The 19,401-nt window shown below is 42.8% G+C and overlaps 1 protein-coding gene across 1 annotated transcript in view; it reads right to left on the minus strand.

The window, feature by feature from the left end:
• Window positions 1–688: 688 nt before the first annotated feature.
• The window catches only part of SLC9A9 (solute carrier family 9 member A9), a 257,643-nt gene continuing 238,930 nt past the window's right edge, over window positions 689–19,401 (minus strand). Inside the window, exons 15-16 of the mRNA XM_053390193.1 lie at window positions 3,933–4,038; window positions 689–3,292 (exon numbers count right to left, since the gene is read on the minus strand). Coding sequence (XP_053246168.1) covers window positions 3,071–3,292; window positions 3,933–4,038 — 328 coding nt within the window. The 3' untranslated portion in view covers window positions 689–3,070. The remainder of the gene's footprint in view (window positions 3,293–3,932; window positions 4,039–19,401) is intronic.

Genomic DNA, 19,401 nt, shown 5'->3' on the forward strand with positions numbered 1-19,401 from the left:
TCAGCGTAGTCATTCATCTTTCTTGAAATCCACTCTACATTTCATTTATGATTAAGCATTTCCTTAGAGAATCCCATTCTGGGCTAGGGTACATAGTTCAAGTTCAGGACAGTGCAAGAGATTAGAGAAACTCCTCTATGAGGAAAAGCTACTAGTTTTAGAGTTTCTTAAGGAGAGTAAGGCAGGGTCATGATAGAGGTGTAGAAGAAGAAGAAGAAGAAGAAGAAGAAGAAGAAGAAGAAGAGGAGGAGGAGGAGGAGGAGGAAGAAGATTATTCATGATGTGGGTAAGTTTTTTTTTCTGATTCCTCCCTCTCATAATATTTGAACTCAGGGCCATTCAGTGAAGCTGAATGCTGGAAGATTCAGGAGAGGAGAAAGGAAGCACTGCTTCAAGCAGACAACAGTAGCGAAGGCCACCAACATGGATGGTTCTAAAAGAGTATTAGGCAGATTTATAGAGGACAAGGCTATCAAAGGCTACTGGTCATAATGGCTTTGCTATATCTCCACTGTATGCCTCTGAATACCACTTGCTAGGAATCACACATGGGGAGAGTTCTGCTTGCAGGCATCTCATAAGCATCTGGTTTGCCATGATGAGACCAGGATGCTGGCTAGATGGGTCTTTGACTTGATCCAGCAGGGCTCCTCTTATGATTGCTTGTTCAGTGTTAATATGAGCAATCTGAGCCCTACTTTCCACGGGATTGCTTCTTGAACTTCCAGTTGTGTGATAGATTTCCATGAAGATGGACCCTTTGATACAAGCATGTATTACATACTGGGCATGTATTTGCAATACCTTCCAAATACGTCTTCCCAGGTAGGTAAGTGCTGAAGAGTCATGTGCTAACACTGAATCAAACGACAAAACAATCACAGTTTATCCTGGAACTTGATGGCATGAGATTGTTACCATGACTCAGCGATTATTTGAGGTATATGATAAAATATGCCAATCTCACCCGCGCTATTTCATTGAAAACATGTCACATCAAAGTATACATAAGTCGGGAAAACTGCATTGCAAAGAGGTAAATTTCCCTGCTTCTACTTATCTCACCAAGCAAGTGTTTGTAGAAAAAATCTACAAAATGAGGAATTGCCTTGGGAATAATATCACCTGGCATTATATATTGGCATCAGGTAAAGATGTTTTTGTTTTCCTGGGCATTTGAGCGGCATCAGTGATAGGATAATGTATGACATTGTTTTCCACTGTATTGTGTTTTTTTTTACTTGGTTTTCAATCATTTTCGGACTTTTAAAATATCAGGAAATGACATATAAATCTCAAACTGGTAGTATCACTTGCCTGTATTGTAATAGTGAATTAACTTCCTTCTCAGCCCTGCCTCTCCTACAGAATTGCACTTAGGTACACACCACTGGTATAGGTAAAGAAATAATTGCCAAAGATGCTGCTGTTTTTTTTTTTCTAGGGGAGAGATAAACACAAAAAGAAGACCTATGATTGCAGCAAAACTACATGTCCATAAGGCCACAAAGGAGCTGAACACTTGTAGGCACTAGATGCTATTCTAATACAGGAAGAAGCAGGCAAAGATAGAGAAATCTGTAAACAACAGTAGACCACAGAGAAGTTAGAAAATTATATTGCAGTTTATACTCCACAGCTCTACCTTGTGGAGGACCTCCTTCTCAAGCTATGTTCCTGCTATGTGTTGCTCTAAAGCTACTGTAGTCCAGCAACCACCCAATTAATGAGCATCATAATGGGTAGGTAACTCAGAACACAGGGGTTGAATCTTAGCAGCAGAGCACATGGAGCTGGCCTTGAGTGCAGATGATATTGAGTAAAATTGACCTATGGTCTGATTCGGTATAAGGCCATGCCATAGGGCTGTCAGCTAGGTTAGGAAAAGTTGCCCTCTATGGACCTCTTAAAGGCATCAGAATCTCATCCATGAAGACATCTAGTCACCTTTACTACCTTATTTCTTTAACATATTGCTTCACAGTCCATATTGTATTATGCCATGTAGCTAGCAGGTCATTTGAACAGTTTGTCAAGAGCATGAACTTGCTCTTTGCGGCACTACCACAACCTTCTTGATATGTGGGTTTGAGCAGCAATGTTCATACACTCGTGATGGATGATTCAGATGACCTTTTCTCTGTGTAGTGTGCAGAGCTATCATGTGTCTAGGACTGCCTTATTCCTCATTGCAACATCTAAGGCTGCAGAGGACGTGAAAAAGAGTTTGCACACCTTGTTTTAAAAGTCTTATATAGCATGGGCTTGCAGTCTTTCTCTCCCTCTCTTTCCACATTCCTGAAGTCAACACAGAACACCAGGGAAGAAAAGACAGCACATGGGCTTTGTATTATGAATCTACCTCACAGGGGCAGGAACAAATTGACTGGGGGAAGGAAGTGTGATTGCTGTCTATACCAGTGATCATTCTCAATCAAAACAATAACAAGGCCCTAGTTAGTGACTTGTGCAGGCCTCAGCAGCTCATATATCAATGCCCAGTTTTTGTGCGCCCCATTGCTGGCAAACTGCCATTGATTGAAATATATGTAAAGCTTGCAACAGTAATGGTAACTCCCCCTGCCTGAAATAAGGAAGAACTGTCCACCTGACATCATAGGAGAGTATACAGGCAAGCGAGCAACAACATCAAAATGGTTGTGATCTTTGGAGCATGTACTGTAGTTAACTAAATCCTCATCCTTCTCTCTATTGAATTAATTAGAAGAATAACATTCAAAGGCCTTTGTGCGCATGTGAGATAGGAATGGGAACGATGAAGCATGATCAGAGACTATGAGTGCATATGTAATGTCCCAGTAGCAGACAGACGGTGCCCTCAATTCCATTATTAAAAATTGGCACTGTCAGAAAAATTAAATGTAGTTGTATAATATATAGGGATGGTAATAAATTCTCATTCCTCCAGGCTCCAGGGATAGATTCAGCAAGGCTTTGCTTCTTCTCCATTTATGCCCTTAATACATTTTCAAGCTCTGCATAATAAACATGGCTTCCATGCCTTCTGTGCTCCTTTTGATGAAAATGTGATATACATTTTCGCTGGACCTCAGGCTGAGGACACCAACTGGGATTGACCTGGAGCCGATTCAGGCTGGAGTTCATATCCTCCTAAGCCCAAGTCTCCTTCGTAAATGTTTTCTTTGGTTGGAAGATGGGGTGGGTCCATTCTGTTCTGTGCTGGCATTGGAGAAAGGTCTGAAGCAGCACAAGTCACAGACAGTTCATCGTTATTGACAATGAGGTCTGTATCATCATCCTTCAGTTGCTCCTAGGTGTTTTTTAAGAAAGGAAAATAAAATAAAATAAATGCTTTTCACTGACAGAATAAAGTCTTACAAGGTGGCTTTGCAGCTCCATTGAAATCTGACATATTTGATTTGAATTGAATGCTGTACTAGTTTCCTTTATATTTACTCATATTAAATGGCAATGCATTGGCAGAAAATGGAGTTTGTTTATTAATGGTTGGGTCCAATTGTTGTGCCTCCAGTGATGGAAGGATGATCTGGTGGAACTTAACATGTGTGGAACATGGATTGAAGCAATATTAGGCTCCCCCTCAGCCTTCAGACATCCATGTTACCTTCTATATTCTCCCCAACCCTCTGGAGAAACATTCTATTAGCTTTTCGAGGGCTTACTCTAGAGCACAGCTTTCCATATTTTTCATGTTGGTGACACACTTTTTAGACATGCATCATTTTGTGACACAGTAATTCAGTTTTACTAGCAAAACAGAGGGTAAACTAACCCCTTTCCAGACCCAGGAGGAGCATGGGGATCATTCACATGACACACCTACACAATGCAGCCAACACACTAATGTGTCACAACACACAGTTTGGAAAGCTCTGCTGTAGAGGCCTACCCAAAATAATGAAACGTGGACATGCAATTTTGCTACTTACTCCATATGCTTTAGGGCTAGTCAGCAATCTGGCCACAGGATTACACCATTCTGGTAAAGTTGTAGTAAGTGGTGGGCCAGAATGGGTGAGAATTGGCTTCAAATATCTGTGAAAGATGTTAAGGACAAATTCCCTCCTTATGCATATGTGAAACTATGAAGCACTACAATCACTGCAACTAGTGTTATAATAAACAAAAACAGGCAGTTGTCATCATCAACAAAAACAAACAAACATGGATAACGGGAAGTTTTGCTTCACTTTCACATGTAATGCAATTTCACATTTCTCACCTTCATTGTTCTCGTACTCAGGGTTAATATTCAGCACGCCATGCAAGAAACTGTCTTTTTCAATAAACAAAATTCCACTGCTAATCTTTATAAGTATAGCTGTTAAAATATGAATGATGAAAATACATTATCTGCGAACAGATGATGCCTTAAAGATACTCATTACTGATAATCATCCCTATTACAGAGAACCATTGCATTCCAAATACTCCACTGCAAAGGAAGAGAACTGCAACCGAGGTCTCAGTGTTACTTCACAGTGCTCCATTTGGAATGTCTCTATGGCATGACCTTGGCCACATTCACACCATACATTTAAAGCATGGCTCATGGCTTCTCCCAAAGGAATCTGGGAGCTCTAGTTTGTTAAAGGAGCTGAAAGTTGTTAGGAGATCCCTATTGCTCTTACAGAGCTACAATTTCCAGAGTGGTTTAACAGTCAATACCACTTCACAGGGAATACTGAGATACTTATTACATAGATATAATATATGTTATATGAGACGCGAGTGGCGCTGTGGTCTAAACCACTGAGCCTCTTGGGCTTGCTGATTGGAAGGTCGGTGGTTCAAATCCCCACAACGGAGTAAGCTTCCATTGCCCTGTCCCAGCTTCTGCCAACCTAGCAGTTTGAAAGCACGCCAGTGCAAGTAGATAAATAGCTACCGCTGTGGCAGGAAGGTAAACACAGTTTCCCATGTGCTCTGGCTTCCGTCACGGTGTTCCGTTGTGCCAGAAGCGGTTTAGTCATGCTGGCCACATGACCCAGAAAGCTGCCTGTGGACAAACGCTGGCTCCCTTGGCCTGAAAGTGAGATGAGCGCCGCAACCCCATAGTCGCCTTTGACTAGACTTAACCATCCAGGGGTCCTTTACCTTTATCCTTTTTACCTATATGTTATATATTATTACATTTAGATTCTACCTTTCCTCCAATGAGCTCACAGTGCCATACATGGCTTCCCCTGTCCCCATTTTATCCTCACAAGCAACCTTGTGAAAGACTGGGACTGGCACAAAGCCACCAAGTGAGCTTCCTGAGGATTTGAACTCTTGTCTCCCAGGCCCTAGTCCAACACTCTAACCACTACACTGGGTCTTTAGCTATGGTTGCCTGCTGAACTGCAGTTGTCAAGGGCACCTGCAATATGCAAACTTCCTCTCGATGCTGCAGTTGCTGAGTGGTGAATATGCACACGTTTCAGCTTTAGCTTGTTTATCTAAACCTAACATGCCACCATCAACATGCCTGGAATACCAAGCGACACTGGGAACTTGTCAAGCCCAGAACTCTTAAGAAGAAATGTGATTGGAAAACCGGAGGGGATCTAGTCAGGGGATGTGTACAGCAAGCTATCTGGGTGTATCGTTTTCATCTAACATCTGCGATGCCCTGAAAAGGTGCCCCGACAGACAATTGCAGGCGAAAACTATTCAAGATGCAGCTGCATGGAGCACTTTGCATAAAAGAAGCAAATGGCTAGTAATTGTCATGTATACTTGGCTTCCTTCGAAGTGCCCACTCAGCATTTTCCAAATAAAACCTTCACACCCCTTCCCTTGTCACAAGCCAAACATATTTCATGAAATGTTAACTAACTTTACAGCAGGGAAGTGAGTGTGAAGCCGTTTCCTGTAATGTGCCCTTTCTCAGAATTCAACACATTCGTTTTACACTTCACACTTCGGTGCTCCTTTATATGAAATTATGTAAATACTCCAGAAACAGGCTTATGCTATTGTTTTGCACCTGTCGTTCCAATCTTTTCATCCAAAAGTGATTTATTGGGATGAAAGAAATCTGCTCATCTTGAGCAATTATATCATCGTCATATCTGTCGAGAATGATCCCTGCCAAGATTATTTGTAACTGATGTATCCTTTGACACTTTCCCAGGGTGCTATTTCCCTGTATCAGGAGAAGCTAGTCACCCGCTATTTATTTGCGGCATTTAAGAACCCTTCTCTCTCTCTCTCTCTCTCTCTCTCTCTCTCTCTCTCTCTCTCTCTCACACACACACACACACACATTTGATCACATTATTTTGCAAGGAAAAAAAGGATAGGAAAATAAAAAAGGCATTGAAGCTAAATAATGGTCTTGTAGTAATAACATCCAATGGTTTTGTAGTAAGAACAACAACACTCTCATGTTGACCAACGATGAAGGATCTTTCATCTCACTTAAAAGGTTCAACTTTTTACCACTGGCCATGATCCAAAGGGTCATGTGCACAGAGGAGGCTGATCTATGAGGGCAAATGGGGCACTGCCCCACCAATCTCAGTTGCCCTCAAATTAACTACCACTTGCCTGCATTCTTACTTATAAACAGTAGGGGGTGCTTTGCCTGTCATTGGCTCTGACTCCACCTGCTGACTCTCCCTGTCTTCTGCCCACCCAGTCCCAATAGGCACCAGTCACCAGTGCATGTGCATGCTGGGATTTTTCAGGTCCCCTTGCCCTACATAAATATTTTCCTGAAGGTCAAGAGGACCATCGTCGACAGCAGCTTTGGATGGAATATTAAGGGCTGCAGCTGGAAGGGGAAATTGCCAATGGCTCCATAATGTCTGGAAGAACCTTCAATATGCACAAACATGTCTTTCGCCACTGTTTTGCATTAAGGGCATGATTCAGCCAAAGCTAAGCAAAGGCCCCTTGCTGAACATTTTTCTGCTAGAATCAGGGGGAACATAATAGTGCTTAACTGTAGGTGAATCATGCCTTACATTCTGGAAACATTCATTTATTCTAATTTCATGGTATGAGAAGCACAATGTCCTTGAAGTACAAGGGGAAAAAACAATGTTCTCTTTAAAACTCTGTATTACGAAACTCTTTTAATAAACAAATGGCCCCAAGAAGTTTGTCAGGTTGAATGGGACCCAACAACATAATCTTCTGTTTGTACAGGATGCCCAAGTCAGAGTTAATTTGCAGACCTTTGTGGGTGGGCAGTTTTACCCAGAGAGAGGTGCTTTCTGTTGTGTGCTAGCTCTTCATCACTTAAGGCCATGTAAACCAGTTGCTAGAGGGTTTGGGGTTAATCTTAAAATGCTGTAATTTAGGGCAGCCTTCCTCAACCTGGTGACCTGCAGACGTTTAAGGACTACAGTTCCCATTAGCCCTGGCTTCCAAAGTGATGTTAGGAATTGTAGTCCAAAACATCTGGAGCACACCAGGATGTGGAAGGATATTTCAGAGTGCAGGTTTGCAATGCGTGTTTCCATATTTGGGTTGATAGAACGCAAGAGGCTGTCTGATAACAAGTCCATCTAGCTCCACGGTTGTCTACACTAACTTGTCGCAGTTTTCCAGCATCACCTGCAGAGATCTTCCCCATCACATGTTGCCTGGTCCTTTAACAGAAGATGCTAGGGATTAAAGCTGGGATCTTCTGATGCAAAGCACGTACTCTACCACTGAGCGATAGTCTGCCCCCTGATATGATATGTGCATATAATGGGAACAGGTTAGTTACCTTCCAATATTGCATAAAGCACTGCTGCAGTTTTTTCAAAACAGTGCTGGGGGAAATATTATTTGTCTTGTTGCACCCCAAGGAGACATTGCCTTTCAGCATCACGTCTTTTGCTTTTGTGCAGAAACTCTGTCTTCTGTAAGTCTACTCTTACTCCTGATGAGCTTTGGCTTCCAGTGGAGCCAATTCTCTGGTGCTGGCTGGGTACTTCTGATTTTGTAATAACCTATCAACCTCTTTGTTGTGTCGTTAACTCGTTACTATTTTGCCTGCTTTGGAGCTCCACTCCTGATGGACTATTTTTATTGTTTTAATAAACGAAACCATTATGTTGCCTCTTGATTATCGAAACAATTGGTTTATTCCTCTCACAAAAAATGTTGTTGGCATCTATCTGTATCAAGAGACAATGGGAGAGTGTGCCTTCAGAGGTGAAGTCAAACTGTTGGAGAGTTACAGTGCTTGCTGTGGCTGTAAAGACCGATATGGAAGAGACACATTTTGTTGCCCCAGGGACAGACAAAGGTGTCAGGAGTTCAGCCTACACTCGAGTAGGACCCTGGCAGAGACACATGCCTGACTGGCATGTTCTCCTGGTCTTTCGTTCGGGAACTTCTAAAGCTTTCTTCAGCCCGAACATCACAGTGACCGATGCCTACAGACACCGGCACACTTAAGGATCCGCAGAGTTTGCGCATCTTGCGTGACAGACCTCAGCAACTCAGCATTTTGGCTAATCTACCTTTATTTACATATAAACACACATGGAGCACTGCAACATGGCTCCCTCTCTCTCTCTAGCATCAGACAGCAAAGAGAAAAAGAACAAAGGACAATAGTCCCACTTCATGGAACACAATAACACAAACATCCTGTCTCTGTCACTTCCCACTCTGTGGAGTCAAAACATATACCATCATGTGATAGACAAAAATCCTGTGACTGCAATCATGGAGCAGGAATTCTAATTGAAGGTGTCCGGTTGTGCTCATGCAGGTGTACCATGGCATTTCTTCTTTTTGAGCTTCTCCCACACAAATGGGGGAATTCTAATCTGTGTGCAGTAGCATTCCTTACTTCTAAAGCATGTCAGATCTGAGTTTGCCACAGCATCTCTCTTCTCTCTCAAGAAATGTTCTGGTGAGATGTCTGCCAACATTTCCAGTTCCACAGTTGTACAGAGTAACAACTGAGGAGGGTAGGAGCTGTCCAATGGCAACCATCCAAATGGCAAGCAGGGAAAAGTTGTGTACATAACTATTGTAGCACTGCTCTATACCTGACAGAGCTATGGAGGCTGCTTTCATTCCCCCCTCCTTCAGGTGCAGGACTCTGGCTGATATATCTATTTAGATGGAACAACTAAGAACATAAGAATGGAACAGCTGGGATTCAGGGGCATATTGCCTCTGATACTGGAGGTGACATAGCCAGCATGACTAGTAGCCAATGATAGCCTTATGCTCCATGAATTTGTCTAATTCACTTTTCAAGCTGTCCAAATGGGTGACCATCACTATATCTTGGGGTAGGGAATTCCATAATTTACCTATTCATTGGTGAAGTACCTCTTTCTGTCTGCCTTTAATCTCCCCGCTTTCATTTTTATTGGATGAACTCTAGTTCTATCAGCTATTTCCTCTATTATGTCCTCACTTACTCACGTTTTTCTTTTATTTCTAAACTACCCCTTGCCCATTGAAACCCTTTCCCATAGAGGATTTGCTCCAGTCCCTTGATCATTTTGGTTGTCCTTTTTGCATTGTGGCAACCACAACTTATGTGTGGCATTCTGTGGGCTGCCAACAACTAAGTCCTATTCAAAGCAGACCCATTGAAATTAGTAGGCTTAAGTTAGTCATATTTCTCCATTTCAGTGGGTCTACTTTGAGTAGTACTAACATTAGCTACTACCCCAAGGGTACACAGATTTGTGTAAAGGCATAATGATATTGGGAGTTTTATTTTCAACCCCTTTCCTAATGATCCTTAACATGGAATTCATCTTTTTCACATCTGCTACCCACTGGGTTGACTACTTCATTGAGCTACCTGCTGCCAGTTGGCATCTATCTGTCTCAGGAGACAATGGTGGAGTGCAACTTTGGGAGTGAAGTCAAATGGTCAGAATACATGGCAAATGAAGTTTTCTGGTTGCGTTGCTGCAGATGCACCATGGTGTTTCTTCTCTTTGTGCTCCTCCCTGTGCAAGACATTCCCACATGTTGAGGTTGATGCTGCCAGCATTCATGTCATTTTTGCAGACATCTCTGTAATGCAGAGGACTACTTGGTCTGCCAATGGGCCTGGTGCCTGAAGCCAGCTCCCCACAAAGCTATCTGCTATGACCATTGCAGTTCCATGCTGCACCCCAACCCTGTATCGTAGGCTGGTAACTCTGGAGTACCTGCCCTAATCCTCTATTTTTGCTGCCACCACCTGTGTAAAACAGACTGAGGGATCATAACTACATCACATTTCTCTCCCCTGCTCCACCATATGGATTTTGAGGTTTATTATTACGGGAAAATCCATCCACATTAAAATAATGGAATTGATTATGCAATCACAAGATCCACTATTCTAAGTTTCCTGTGGCTTAACATTGAAACACTGCAAGTTTCGTAACAACGGCATCCGCAAGGGTCCATAAACATATATTGGGTGCAGGCAAATGGGCCATACCAAAAGCAACATTTAGGATTTTAAGTAAACAGTAAGCAAACTGACTACGTTTCTGACTAAACATGCAGGGTGTTATCTCCTCCCAGCATTAAAAAGGAACATGGCAATGCAGTGTTTTGAAAAAGCCCTTGTGTTTCAGGACACAAATTTCAAACTGGTTACCTAGGAGGAGAGAGCTTCCTGAATGGATCCACAAACCATTCTTCAAAGAGCATTCTAGAAGGAAACAAAACAGCACGGAGCAAAAGAACGGCAAAGCAATAAATCAGGATATAATTGCAGATTTAGCATTCAATGGGAATACAAGAACACAGTTGCACTTGGTGCTTCGTTTACAAGAACCAAGGCAGTTTTCTTTGGTAAAACTTGATTAGTCACTGGGTTGGAGCACAGTAGCTCAGTTAAGTGACTCAATATATACATAAACAAACCAACCCTTGCTGGTCTATTTGTGTATGATTGGCCATTCAATGAATCATACCATTTAATGAGCAATTATAGTTCACGGTCCCTTGCTAGCAGGTATACTGGCAAGGATGGAAAGAGCTGAACCAAGATTTAATTTCCAGGCCTGCAGTCCTGGATCCATGGGGGGAAAGTTCTGATTGCAGTTCCATCTGATCTCTAGATTCCTGATGAACTGGGTGGGAATATCTGGAGTTTACTTTAGCATGGCTTTTGCACACAGAGCCAGTCATATGGGTTTGGATCCCAAGAGTCCTTCTCAACTCTAGCCTGATTTTCTTCAGATGTGGTAGTCTCAAGGCTGGGAGAGGAGACCAACCCTTTCTCTGTCTTCTTCCTAGGTGGATCAGCACCACTGGGGGTAGCAGAGAGAATTCAAGCTCATTAACTGATTCCTGGCCTTGGGTCTCAGCCCCACCCCCTCTGGTCAAATTGTCTCATTCATTACCCAGGATTACAGGAATGGGGTCTGTCAGTGTACAGCCATGGTCTCAATCCACTTCTTTTCAATTATAGGCAAATCTCACTTTGGCTTTGGGGACCAAGACTGGGGGAGGGGGAAATCCTTCCAAAATTTCATTCTGGTTCATTGTACTGAATTAAGGTCACCAACACCCTGCTGCTCCACCAAGTAGGGGCAGTTTCTCCATTCACTTGGCGCTGCAGATGGTGGTGGGGATGGAATTTCTTTCTGGTCTCCTTCCCTTAAATGGAGGGAGGGTTAAGATTATCTTTTAAGATGCTGCCTTCTCTCGTTCATGGCTTTCCCTCAGCAGTTCTGACAGACAGGGGGAGGCCTTTCATTAAATACCACAGGAATGATTGTGACAGCTGAGATAATCAAAAACAACAACCCTATTCAATCAATATAAATTATGGCAAATGAAGGAAATAATTGCAAGTGTTACCCTTTAAATTATGCAAGTGTTATCCGTTAAATTATGCAAATGTTATCCTTTGAGTTATGTCATCAGGACTACTGAAGGATTTTCTAGGATCTAGGAGTATATTTTTATATCGACTCCTTCTTCCCCTTTGGAGATACATTTCCACACAAACTAGTAATGTCTTAAGAAAAAGATAATAGTGACTGTTGCCCTATGACATCAAGGGAACTGTTTAATAGTATAATATTAAGAATCAGGGCTTTTCTTCAGGGGGAACTCAGTTCTGGCATTCTAAGAGAGCGAGGGAGGTGCTCATGGTGAGTTCCAGCACCTCTTTTTCTAGAAAAACAGCACTGATAATTATAAAAATAATATTTATTTATTCCTTCCTCCCAAAGGAGCACAGGGTAGGAAACAAGAAAATAATGCAAACATTTTAAGAACATTAATCCTTAGCACTGTAGTCCTTTCATGCATAGTTTGCCTTGTGTGAATCTGAAAGAGCACTGTATCTCCCACCAGGCTTCTGCCTCTGATGATGCATGGACAATGATAAACTAGGAGGAAATGCAGCACTCTGATCCCCTCCCCTGGCAGCTGGCACAAAGAGAAAAATCTGAGGATGGGAGCCTTTGCCTTTGGCTCCTTCTTCAGTCTCCATATGCAGAGGTCTCGAGGTCCTCACGACAGATCCACCTGTACTCCCACCTGCAACTATTTTCTAAGGTACCTGTGATCGGAGCCTTTTTAATTTATTTTTTAAAAGCGTATTTTTCTGTGTTACCTGAGACGTTATAGATTTTAGTCAGGTGTCACTTTCAAAGAGTTTTATGCCATTTCGAATGCCATTTGTGACTCACAAATCACAGTGGTGCCAATGATGGATTAAAAAACAACAGCCGCAGAGTGATGGCTAGGAAAGCTCTGCTTCTGTTTCTGATCTGACTTCTTTCCTTTTTGCTCTTTTGTGCACTACACGGAACAAATGTATTAATATGAGGGTATTGCTTCCGAAAGCCAGACATTTATAGAGAAGGGAGCACAATTAAGTACAGCCTAAACAGAAGGAAGAGAACCCGGGAGAAAAAAAGAACTTGGCCTTGCATTCATAGCTAATAGACCAATTAAGTGCTTCCAGACACACTTCAGAATACAGAAAACTACCTGGCCTTCATTTGAATTCATCCAGTTGCTGAGCAGAGCAGATTTATTTATACACCGTAATTTGTACGCACCAGGCCAAATGTGGCCTGTCACTCATGCATTCTGGCCCACTTGACGCGTATGCTTTGAGGCAAGTCTCAAAAGCAAATATTGGGCTTTAACAAGGGATTTCTAAAAGAAGACAGGCAAGCTGGAGCACTTTGTTTCACAGGAGAGCAGAGATACAGTGGGAATAAAGGAAATCTGGTGGAAAGGAGAGAACCCGTGGAATCAGAGTTCTCTGAATTCAAACCCGATAGGAAAGACAAGGAAAGGAATACTGAAGGGTTATGTTGCTCTGTACAGGAAACAGTGTCCTACAAGCTAGAAATCTCAGGAGGGGTAGACCCTCTACAGTAAGGTAGGTAAGGTCAAGGACCCCTGGACAGCTAAGTCCAGTTAAAGGCGACTACAGGGTTGCGGCGCTTATCTCTCTTTCAGGCCAAGGGAGCCGGCATTTGTCCACAGACAGCTTTCCGGGTCATGTGGCCAGCATGACTAAACTGCTTGTGGTGCAACGGAACACTGTGATGGAAGTCAGAGCACACAGAAACACCATTTACCTTCCCGCCACAGCGGTACCTATTTATCTACTCACACTGGCGTGCTTCGAACTGCTAGGTTGGCAGAAGCTGGGACAGAGCAATGGGAGTTCACCACGTTGTGGGGATTCGAACTGCTGACCTTCTGATCTGCAAGCCCAAGAGGCCCAGTAGTTTAGACCACAGTGCCACCCGCTCCCCTTCTACTCTCTGCAGTAGTTAGCAGAGTTTAAGATGGAGGCAAGAGCCTGTGTTGGGAGAAGAACTTGAGGTCATTTGCCCCTCCCTTCTCTTATAACTAAGGATAGGTAAATATGTCATTGTACGAACTTACCCACTGCATTAAGCCATATACTGATATTTTCATCTGATTTTTAAAGTGTTTTCTGCTGATTCCTAGAGGAATGAGATTTTGTCATATAGCTAGATGCTTAACAGTTCATTGCTGAGTGTACCAACAAGATCCTGCATGAGAACGGAAGGATGAGAACGGAAATTGTGTGGCGGTGGCAGCGGGAGGCCCCATTAGCGAAAGCACACCTCAGGTTAAGAATGGTTTCGGGTTAAGAACGGATCTCCAGAATGAATTAAATTCATAACCTGAGGTACCACTGTACTCTGAAAAGCAGGCAGGTCTGGTCCTACCATTAGGCAGATGTAGGTGACTGTCTTAGATGCTGGAGAGGTGTACAGAATGGCAGCAAAGTGTTGGAGGACAGAGGGATGTGGGCCGTTAAGCCGTCCCTGCTGTTTCTTAAGCTAGCCTGCCCTTAGGTATGATAGAGGACGCTGATGATATCTTTTAAAATTGGGAATGCTAGGAATTGAAGCTGGGATGCTCTGCATTCAAAGCTTGTGTTCTACCACTGAGCTATATCACTAATCCCTAAACATGCAAGGTGGATTGGAATCATTCTTTTCATACTGGTGGTTGAGAGATGGTGATTCATAAAAGACCTCCTATTGCGCTTGTAGTTGAGTTGACATTTGAAACAATGACTTTCTGGCTTATATCTAACATGCTTTCCCTCAGCACAGCTTTATCTATCTTCCTTTTGCACAGATTCCTAGTAAGCATAATTTACTGAGTTGATGTGCCCAGACTTTACCACACAAGAAGATAACTTATCTTCCCCAAGAAGCTGATTTTGATCTTCTTGCAATTATAGCACCAGCAGCACAAAGCATTTCCTATCCAAAGCTCAGTTCATTTTGCATGCTGCAACTGACAAACTCAAACCACTGAGGGCAGACTTTGGGCTCTCAAATTTCAGCGGTGCCCTGTGCAACAGAAAATTTGGCACCACCTCTTGCACACTGCTCTACAGCAATGTTGTGGTGCTCCCTGAGGCCCAGCACCCAGTGCATCTGAACCGGTTGTGCTACCCTACAACCACCTCTGCTGAGGGCTTCACACCATACATGATGACTGTGGATGCTGCAGAGGTGCCAATGTTACACTGTGCAATAAACATGTAACGCAAAAACACTGAGAAGTCATGCTGTAGGAAATACCAGTGCATCATTGATGTAGCCAAGGATAACAATTGCCGTACAAAATATGAAGTGGACCTTAATCCCAGATCAATCCATTCAGATGATGACAAGATGCACACTTCTTTAAAACCATCAAAGAATCTTGACAGGAACAAGTGTGACCTGATTCTATCTCCCTCTCACTAAGTAAATATCTAGATAGTAAATTAAGCAATGCATTGTGATGCAATTATCTTTTAGATTTTTGTTTCTCATGAATCAAATGTGTATGTGGCTGTTTATGTGTGGGTGTCAGGGAAATGGAGTGATGCCAGCAGTATTCCATTTGCAGGAGCAGGTTCATCTTTCTCGTTACTGAAAAGGAAGTATCAGGCAAGAAGAAAGTAATGAGTTGTATTACTGTACTAAATTAAATCTTACATTTGTCATGATTATTTGCTGCTGTTTCATTGCTGAGATTCTGTGAGCTTTGAGCCTCTCCTTTTTTAAAGGGTGACACAAATAGTACTTTGATTACGAAATCTCATAATTGCTTTCCTGCTGAATGTCTCGGCAGCATTTCTCTGGAAATGCATTCAAATAATAGCCCTGGTCCAGTCCTAGTCCCTCCATCACCTCAGAGATGAAAATAGAGACCAGTCTCTGTCCACAAGTAAGGGGTGGGACATGACAGTTCAGTGGGTGGAGCCAGGACAATTCAGATGACATAGGTCAATGAAGTACAAAGTAAGCAGGATGCTCAAAATAAGAATATGCGAAAGAAAGCACTTCCAAAGCAAGTGAAAAACACAGGATTAGATCCAGAGAATCACTAATAGGAGTTAATCTGGTGTAACTGGGACATTTTCTTTCTAGGTACAGCTCCTAGATTTCCAATAAGTTATTTTAAGAGTCAGGGAGGGGTGCCAACTTGAATAAAATATGGGGGGGGGCATGTAAGCCCCACAATCAATCACAAGATGACACACACACATACCATTTGAATGGCAATGCCCAACAACTTTAGGGGGAACCTGGCCCTCTAAAATATTTTATTGGTGGGGGGACCTTTGCCCCTAGGATATGGCTCCTATGGAGTCGGGGGACCTTCATGAATGTCATGAGAGGAGGCACAGGGACCCGTAGGTGGGATTTGTGTGATAGGGAATCAGTGGGAACTAAAGATTCCCTCTTTCCACAGCATTGCACTCGTGCAATGGGTTCTCTGGATACATCTGTTTTTTATATTGTTGATAAATATCATAAGTGTCATGTTGGTATGATGCAGTAAATAAACTAGCTTCAGTTGGGTTGCTGTTCACTTGCCAGGAAACTAGTGTAGCAGCTACACCACCTGATGAGCCGCTTCTGATTAATATAGTGGAAATTGTTAGATATATTATAGTAACAAATGGGTGTTGAATTTCAGAATAGGTTTGGTGTTGTTTTTTTAAGAGTACTTTTTAAACTCAGCATGTTGTAGATTGTATAATTTTGATATTGTTTTTTTGGTAGATAAACAGATTCTCGAAACATGTTTGGACAAAGAACACTTGCACATCTGCCTCTTTTCTACTTTTGACTTGTTCTATACTTGTTTTTGATCCTCTTTCAAGGAGAGTTAAAACTCCTTCCTGCTCTCACTTCTCCAGAATTGCTTTGCTGACCAGATTAAGGCAGGTCCCACGCCTGCTTTGAAATCTGTTGAGACATCAGATGACAGACCTTCTGCATCATGTCTTGCTTGGCCCTTAGCTTTTATTCAATACAGTATATTAAAAAAGATTGTAACTCTTTCATAAGCACACAATTGCATACACACCCACTCAAAATGCCTTCACCCACCCACTCCTCTCCATCCAAACCAGCACTGTGGCTTACTTTCCCACCTTTTGCAGCCACTGCCAAAATTGGTAGGGTCTTGGGGGTAACCAGAGGAATTCGGATTTGGATTTTTGGATCTGATACCCCGCTTTATCACTACCCTAAGGAGTCTCAAAGCAGCTCACAATCTCCTTTCCCTTCCTCCCCCACCACAAACACTCTGTGAGGTGAGTGAGGCTGAGAGACTTCAGAGAAGTGTGACTGGCCCAAGGTCACCCAGCAGCTGCATGTGGAGGAGCGGAGACGCGAACCCGGTTCACCAGATTGTGAGTCCACCGCTCTTAACCACTACACCAGGAGGCATTTCAGGCCCTCATACCACTGGGTCACCCACTCCTGCTAGAGTGCAACACCGAACAGCAGAAGAAAACCATCTGCTTTCGTAGAGACCACATCTTTGTTTAGCTGATCTTCCAACCTCCGTCTCTGGTACTGTCGGCAAAGCATTCTGGTCTTGTGGGAGAAAAACATATAAGCAAAAGCAAGCATGTGGGTGAAACTCAAAAACAGGAGAAGACCTTTAGAAAAAAAACAGCGCATATGGCAGAAAACATTGCCCCCCCCATGTGGCTTTGAAAATATGATTAAAACCTTGCATGGAACAGAGAAAAGGGAAGCAAACAAATCTACTCTCCACTTCAGATCACCAAGGCACTAGGGAGTATTGATCAGCTAGAGACTTATTGTATACTAGCTGCAGCTCGGAACCATTCTCAGCATGGAGTCTGTTAAAACAACTTGTTTATTATCTTTATGGTTCCCATATCCCCACTCTGCTCAACGATATAATGTTTAGATTGCAGCATCTGGAAGCATGAGACAAATTATTCTTAGGCATCCCGTTGTGGGTCTGCTAGTAATACAGGTCTAGGGTTTCCCCCCCTTTCTGTTTGCACCTTCAAGACCATGTTATTTTCTTCTTTTTATATTGTTATTTCCATGCTTTCAGCCAACACAATATCTCACAATGAGATCAAAAATATAGGCTCAGCATAAACACCCTCTTCCCCAAATGCATACATTATCAATGGGAGAAAATAGTGGTTAGCATAGTAAGCTCAAATATTGTAAAATGCTGTATCCTTTTTTCTTGTGCTGTGGTTATTCAAGTTCTGGTTCTTGTCCTACTCAGGCTGTATTTCCTTCTTCTTACTCACTGGTTTGCACTGTGGCAGCTAAAATGTCAGTTTCTGTTCAACAAGGGACATTATAAAATCACCCTGCTCTGGCCCACTTAATAAAAGGAAAAAATCAGGCACATATCCATGTCAATGATGCACCCCATGGCCATTCAGATGTTCTTGGGATGCTGTATATGAATCACTTGCTGGTCTAACATATCTCTTTGTGCCTTTATGTCAATGTGGCAGAGGCAAAGGATCTACAAGCAGGGGCCAACAACTGTCCTGAGAAGTCACCAGGGTTTCAGTTGGAACATCTCCCTTGCATGGTTGAAGAGTTCCCAGGGACTGGGATGACTCTGCCCATTCAGGCTGGCAACTATCCCAGAAGCCAGATCCCTCTTGCTGTTCTGGCTTCTGGGATTCAGAATTTTTTTCCTCTTGTTTTCCTCCCCCCAAAACTAGGTGCGTCTTATCGTCTGGTGCGTCCTATAGAGTGAAAAATACGGTAGCTTGCCAGGTGTAATTGAGGAAGCATCTTGCAATTCCATTTTTCCCTTTCATTTTTAACTCTGTGGCATAAGGAAAGTGAAAGTGCTTCAAAAAGATACAGGTACTTCTATTCAAAGACACAGTATGATTTTGCATACTTTTATAATTATAATGGTTCAATCGACTATGTATTTTGGACAGGTGTTGGTTCTCATAGAATCATAGAATCATAGAGTTGGAAGAGACCACAAGGGCCATCGAGTCCAACCCCCTGCCAAGCAGGAAACACCATCAGAGCACTCCTGACATATGGTTGTCAAGCCTCTGCTTAAAAACCTCCAAAGAAGGAGACTCCACCACACTCCTTGGCAGCAAATTCCACTGTCGAACAGCTCTTACTTTCAGGAAGTTCTTCCTAAAGTTTAGGTGGAATCTTCTTTCTTGTAGTTTGGATCCATTGCTCCGTGTCCGCTTCTCTGGAGCAGCAGAAAACAACCTTTCTCCCTCCTCTAGGTGACATCCTTTTATATATTTGAACATGGCTATCATATCACCCCTTAACCTCCTCTTCTCCAGGCTAAACATGCCCAGCTCCCTTAGCCATTCCTCATAAGGCATCGTTTCCAGGCCTTTGACCATTTTGGTTGCCCTCCTCTGGACACGGTCCAGTTTGTCAGTGTCCTTCTTGAACTGTGGTGCCCAGAACTGGACACAGTACTCCAGGTGAGGTCTGACCAGAGCAGAATACAGTGGCACTATTACTTCCCTTGATCTAGATGCTATACTCCTATTGATGCAGCCCAAAATTACATTGGCTTTTTTAGCTGCCGCGTCACATTGTTGGCTCATGTCAAGTTTGTGGTCAACCAAGACTCCTAGATCCTTTTCACATGTACTGCTCTCAAGCCAGGTGTCACCCATCTTGTATTTGTGCCTCT

Source organism: Podarcis raffonei, chromosome 5 (genome assembly GCF_027172205.1).
Source record: "Podarcis raffonei isolate rPodRaf1 chromosome 5, rPodRaf1.pri, whole genome shotgun sequence".
In the NCBI taxonomy this organism is placed as follows: Eukaryota; Metazoa; Chordata; class Lepidosauria; order Squamata; family Lacertidae; genus Podarcis; species Podarcis raffonei.